Source organism: Myotis davidii, unplaced genomic scaffold, assembly GCF_000327345.1.
Source record: "Myotis davidii unplaced genomic scaffold, ASM32734v1 scaffold157, whole genome shotgun sequence".
Taxonomy (NCBI): domain Eukaryota; kingdom Metazoa; phylum Chordata; class Mammalia; order Chiroptera; family Vespertilionidae; genus Myotis; species Myotis davidii.
Genome location: NW_006288722.1, coordinates 61,367 through 67,278, shown reverse-complemented (window position 1 = coordinate 67,278; position 5,912 = coordinate 61,367). Strand labels below are relative to the sequence as shown.

Here is a 5,912-nt window from a genome sequence, read left to right as displayed (position 1 = left end):
GCTGGATTCAAAAAGACAGCCGTGTCCGCAGGTGCCAGACCCTTTCCGCGCGCGAGCCCCCTACCTCTGTGCTTCTCTTTTGCAGCTTCTATGGCTCTCAGTGTGCTTTTCTTTCCTTCCAGTTGTAGAATTTTCAGTCAGCCAGGCTTCCTGTGGTTCTGGATGATGTCCGTATTGTTTTTCTGAGGTATTAATCAATTGTTGTGAGCGGCATCAACTTCCCGGTGTTTATCTCTGCCGCCATCTTAGTTTCTCCCCTGTCTAAAATCTTGAAATCATTTATAATTTATTTTTCAGATTTCATGCACTTTGATGGTTTTTTCACATTTCTGTTTTCCATGAGCTATTGGGACTGACCTGTGCTGCCCTCTGTTGTCCTACGTAAGGTTCAGATGGCTTTCTCCAGGGGCACCCACTTTTCCTCCAAGCTCAGACACCATTATCAATGTCATCACCAATCACTTCTGCAATTCTGCTACAGTTGTGATGAATAGCCAGTGTCTAGTTTCTCCTGATCTTGATACTCTGTGCAGGGCCAGAGGCACTAGCCTCTGTCGATGGGAAGTCTGCCTTGGCTATTGGGTTGGGGAGAGGTTCCTCGTGAGGTTACTGCACAAGAGCTTGTTTTGGTTTTATGATTTTCCAGTCTAGTCAGTAGGGCCCCTAATGCAGAGTCTGTACCTGGAAAAAGAAAGTGGGAGGAATTGTGTCCTTTTGTGCTAGCTTCAATGTGCCTTGAAAATACGTTCTTGCCAAAGCTCTGCTGTTGAAGTTCATTTAGTGGGGAAGCGTGCAGAGCTTTGGGAAGTGGTGCAGCTGGGTCTGGGGTGGTCAGGAAAGAAATTGTCTTCTGGAGGTGAGCACCATGAAGTCTATAGAATCATTTTCAGCAGAGCAGCTGGAGGCAGAGAGCTGCCTTAGAAGTGCTGAGTGTCAGAGAAAGATGAGGAAATGAGATGGGTTTGCCCTGAGTGTTTCCTGGGACTGAATCCTGGAGACTGGGTGGGGCTCTGGGAATCTCAGTACCTGTCACAGACAGTAAGGGCTGCATGAGGGCTCTTCCACCTTTTCTCCTCCCCAGCTCTATCGACAAGTATTTTTTCCATTTGGCAATGCAAACATTTGAAAAATGAGACTGTTATCCCCCAGAACATGCAGTGATGGAATTCCTATGGTTAGGTTGTAGCACATTTAGAGAGAATGACCGTATTGTCAAAGATGCATTGCTGATTAAAATTTTGTTGCTAAATAAATAGCTTATACTGAATATTATGCAAATGACTTTCTAATAATAACTTCCCATAAAATAATGGGAATTTACCGAAGTATTTATGTATATAGCCAGTTGGATTTGTTGTGTTCAATGATAATTCCATTTAGAGGATGGAAACTGCAAAGTTCAGATGGTAAATGCCAGACTACAGGGAATATTGACATTTTGATGGACGTAGAAGAACCTCCCAGCTGATTCTGTACAGTCACATTAAGAATGTCTTTATTTATTTTTTTAAATATATTTTATTGATTTTTTTACAGAGAGGAAGGGAGAGAGATAGTTAGAAACATCGATGAGAGAGAAACATCGACCAGCTGCCTCCCGACACTCCCCACTAGGGATGTGCCCGCAACCCAGGTACATGCCCTTGACTGGAATTGAACCTGGGACCCTTCAGTCCGCAGGCCGACGCTCTATCCACTGAGCCAAACCGGTTTCGGCAAGAATGTCTTTAAAGTGTGATATTAAGTCATGCAACTTCAGTAACCTTTTATTTGAATACACTATTAATGCAGACAGTCCTGGAATAATCTTTAGGGTAGAAGTCATGTTATTTCAGTCAACATTTGGGTTGAGTTTGGTAAAATTTTAGAGTATTGAAAACAGGAATCAGGCCCCTGTCATATTGAAAATGAGGACATTGGTCTACATTGGTTAGCACGGGGATTTGAGAGAAGGACTCTGGCTATTAATGGACACTTGGATTGCTTCCATCTCTTGGCCATGTGGATAGTGTTGCTGTGAACATGGGTGTTCACTGCTATTTTTTAAAAATATGTTTTTATTGAATTCAGAGAGAGGAAGGGAGAGGGAGAGAGAAATAAAAACATCAGTGATGAGGGAGAATCATTGATTGGCTGCCTCCTGTGCACCTTCTTCTGAGGATTGAGCCCACAATCCGGGCATGTGCCCTGACCAGGAACCCTGACCTCCTGGTTCATGGCTCATTTGTGCTACAGACACCAGTGGCACAGAGTTCTAAAGTATACTTAATGTCTGCTAGGAGAGTTTTTGGTAGTTTTAGTTTCTCTTTACCCCTTCATTGCTGGAACCCTTGCTGAGACATCTGACTTTCCATCACTCCCCAAAGCTATGTGGTGGTGGGGAGATGGAGAATGGATGGCTTGGAGGAGGTACATAGCTCATTCTGTCCCCCAGGATGGATTGTCGGAGGTTCATTTGACCTGAGGAAAAGACCCCATTTTCCTGTAGGAGGTCAGACTCAGTCCTGGATGCATTTGTTTTGTACAGAATAGATGTATAATAACATGAGAAATCTGTTATTTCCACTGTAGACATGACCATTTATTAAGGCTCTGGCAACCCTACTGGAGCTGGCTTCCATCCCAGAGAAGTCAATTACAGGGGGAAGAGAGGTCTCAGTGTGCTCCCTTTTGGTAAAGTTGGTTCATTGTTCTATTTATCCAGGGTAGGAAATGAGCAATCCTGGTGAAGACTGCTGGAGGAACCCCGAAATTTCTTCCATAGGAGACAATGCCCTGGGCAACATTGTTACACACAAGGGGGCCTCCAGTGTCCCGCTGTGGGTGTGGAGAGGAAGGGACACTAAGCCAGGCCCCCATACTCCATGCCTCCCAAGCTTGGGGCCCTAAGGTCTGGCCCTCAGAGGAGGGAGGCTGGTGCAGATGCAGAAGTCAAGCTCCTGGGTCTTTCATTGGTTAGGCTTCAACCCTGGCTGTGGTGACTGTCTATAGCTCAACCCAAGTCAAGGTATCTTGCCCTTTCCCATGAAAACACTGCATGTGTATGCGTTGTGTGACCCGTGCTCCTCCCCTTCCCTCAGAGACTGGGTTGATGGGAAAACCCCCCACTTTACTCTGGTCTGGCCCCCAGACAGGCTGTGGGGATGTAGTCTGTTCCCACTGTCTTGTTCTGCCCAGTCCCCCTGTCTCAGGTAGTGTTGCAGATGCCAGTGGCCTTACCAGGAAGGTGGTCTTCCCCTCGATCTGGTCTCCTACACAAATCTGCCTTTGGCCGTTGAAGGTATCAAAGTAATTGCTGCACTCCTGATCCCTCTGCACACTCAGCTGCACATTCCGAAGTGTGTCTGTTCCCCTCTGCTGGCTGACCAGGCCCCAGCCAGCCACGGTGCACAAAGACCCAGGACTCAGTCTGATTTGGGACTGAGGCAGAGCCACTGGCCTCACAAATCGGTTCCGTTTAGCTCTATTTTCCAGCTGGCGGGAAGAGGGCAGGCACTTAGGGAATGTCTATGCAGCCCTCACCCCACCACCCCTGGGACTCTGCCCCTGCTTCCTCTTCCATGAACCCCCCATGCTGGGAAGGAGCCAGCTCAGGCAGGTGGTACCTGCAGTAACATGAGGTCATTCAGTTGGTTCTGCTGATTATATCTAGGGTGGCGGATGGCTCTGAGCACCAAAATACTCTGCTGGGTCCTTTCCTGCCTCCTGATGTTGTGGGCCCCCAAGATGACGCGCATACGGCTGCAAAGGAATAGTGGCAGGTATGAGCTTCATGTGCTAAATCCATCAGTTGTGCTGGGCAGGTGAGAGCTCAGGGCAGCAGAACTGCAGCTGAGGGAAATGAGGAGACAGGGAGGCTCTGGGGCTGAGATCTCTGTGTCTGCTGCTTCTCCAAAGCCTTGCACTGGAGATGGTGGGGGACATATTGACCTTAAGTTTTGCCTCCCCTAGAATAACTTGAGCAATAGCTTGAATTCACATTTTGAGGCCTAATGTATGCCTTCCATCTCTTCCTCTTGACCTCATTTACACTAGATTATTCCCTGCCTCCCAGGGTTTACTTAGTTTCTCTTCACCCCTTCATTGCTGGAACCCTGCTTTTGGCTTCATGGTCTTATGAATTCTTCTGAACCCACCTTACTGGCCGCCTGGAAGATCCTTAATTCCTCACCTTCCCCAGCATCGGGCTGATGTCATCACAAAGTCTTCTCGCACCAGGAATCCCCCACAGGTGCTCAGGCCCCTTGGTGTCCGAGTCAGAAGATATGCCATGTAGGGGTGGGAATGAGGGAGGGCCTCTTGGCCTCTGATGACCTCCCCTGGAAGGAAGTATTCAGCACTTATCTCTGTGTTTGTTGAACTCACAGCTTGGTTGATCCTGAAAGGTTAGAAGATGGGGAAGCTACAGAGGTGATGCAGGGAAAGGAGGGTTTGGTGGTAAGAATTGGGGTTTGCAGAGTACCACATTATGGGAGAGGGCCCCAGGGTTTTTCCGGGAATACTGCTGGCTCCAGCTCCAGACCTCAGCTTCCCCGTACCTCCCCAAAAGGAGAATAACCCTTGCTTCAGACAAGGCTCTTAAGCCTCTCACAATGTGGAGCGATCTCTCCTGTTGGCATCCAGAGTCCGCTGGAGTAGCTTCTCCCTGAACTTCCCTGGGACTTTCTTTTTCAAGGACCTTCCTGATTCTTCTGAGTCCAGCTCATGACCAGCTCACAGACTGTTTTTCAAGAATCTATACTAATAAAAGCCTAGGTGGTTCTCGTGCCCTCCTGCACAATGTCGTCACAAGATGGCAGCCACAAGATGACCGCGCACACAGTGGAGGCGGGTTTCAGCAGCCACTCTGTGCAGTGAGGCATGGGGGTCCTGTGGCTCTGTGCAGCGGGGCGGAGGCCGGTCCCAGCGTCTATGCCGCCTCACATGGAGGAGGCTGGTCGGGCCACTAGGGGAGGGCAGTTGGGAGCAATCAGGCCAGCAGGGGAACAGTTAGGTGTCAATAAAGCCTGCAGTGGAGCAGTTAGGGGGCGATCAGGTTGGCTGGCAGGCGTGGTTAGGAGCAATCAGGCAGGCCGGCAGGCGAGTGGTTAGGAGCCAGCAGTCCCAGATTGTGAGAGGGATGTCCGACTGCTGGTTAAACTGGCAGTGGGACATCCCTTGAGGGGTCCCAGACTGGAGAGGGTGCAGGCCGGGCTGAGGGACACCCCTCCCCCTCTCCCCACCCCCGTGCATGAATTTTGTGCACCAGGCCACTAGTCTAGATATAAGCTAAGGGGACTGTTATTGTGGATCCTTGTCTCCTTGACTTTGGCATATGGGTTGCAAAAAATTCATAGAGCAGAGTTACAGAGCACATTCTACATGCCAGGGGCAATTCCAAGAGTTTCATGTACACTAACTAATGTAACTGTCTTAGCAACTCCATGAGGTGGGCATTCCTATTATTTCTATTTATAGATGAGGGACCTGGGAACTATGAATTCAAATATTGTGCCCAATGACACAGAGTTAGGAAATGCCTAGGCTGTCTGGGCCCAGAGTCTATGTGATGGGTTTGGGCCTCTACGGGTTTGGACGGTCACTCACCTGCCCCAGCCCCTGCGGGTAGGAGAAAGGCCACCAGGAGCAGGAGTTGCTGCATCTTCCCAGGAAGGCTGACCAGTCAGTCTGCTGGTGCTTCCTCCTTCCAGACTTTAATCCCCAAGAGAGGAAGGAAGGGTAGGGTGGGGACTCGAGGGTTCCCATTCCCATTCCTCTGTTGGTGTAACAGGTTTCATCACCCCTGGCTGGCAAGGAGGTTCGTCTACAAACTGCCAGTGACCTGGGGGAAGGCAACACTGGATCTCCCACAGCTGCTGAGTCATGTTGTCAGCAGAAATGGGAGCCAGGGCACAAGGAGAGAAGCTTTGGGC

General features: G+C 49.4%; 1 protein-coding gene across 1 annotated transcript; it reads right to left on the bottom strand.

The window, feature by feature from the left end:
- Positions 1-2,566: 2,566 nt before the first annotated feature.
- On the bottom strand, positions 2,567-5,656 carry LOC102773806 (cathepsin G-like). The gene is made up of 5 exons (XM_006760873.2): positions 5,587-5,656; positions 4,172-4,319; positions 3,606-3,741; positions 3,220-3,474; positions 2,567-2,817 (listed from the first exon to the last, which is right to left on the bottom strand). Exons 1-5 carry the CDS (start codon positions 5,639-5,641, stop codon positions 2,656-2,658), a joined length of 756 nt encoding a protein of 251 aa, XP_006760936.1. The 5' UTR covers positions 5,642-5,656; the 3' UTR covers positions 2,567-2,655.
- Between the last annotated feature and the right edge of the window lie 256 nt (positions 5,657-5,912).

Bases quoted from the DNA above. Each gene is read 5' to 3' on its own strand.
- LOC102773806 (XM_006760873.2), bottom strand. From the start codon at position 5,641: ATGCAGCAACTCCTGCTCCTGGTGGCCTTTCTCCTACCCGCAGGGGCT. The intron at 3,742-4,171 runs GTGAGGAATTAA...ATTCCTTTGCAG, and splicing joins TCAGCCCGATGCTGGGGAAG to CCGTATGCGCGTCATCTTGG. The intron at 2,818-3,219 runs GTAAGGCCACTG...CCACACCCACAG, and splicing joins AGGGGAAGACCACCTTCCTG to CGGGACACTGGAGGCCCCCT.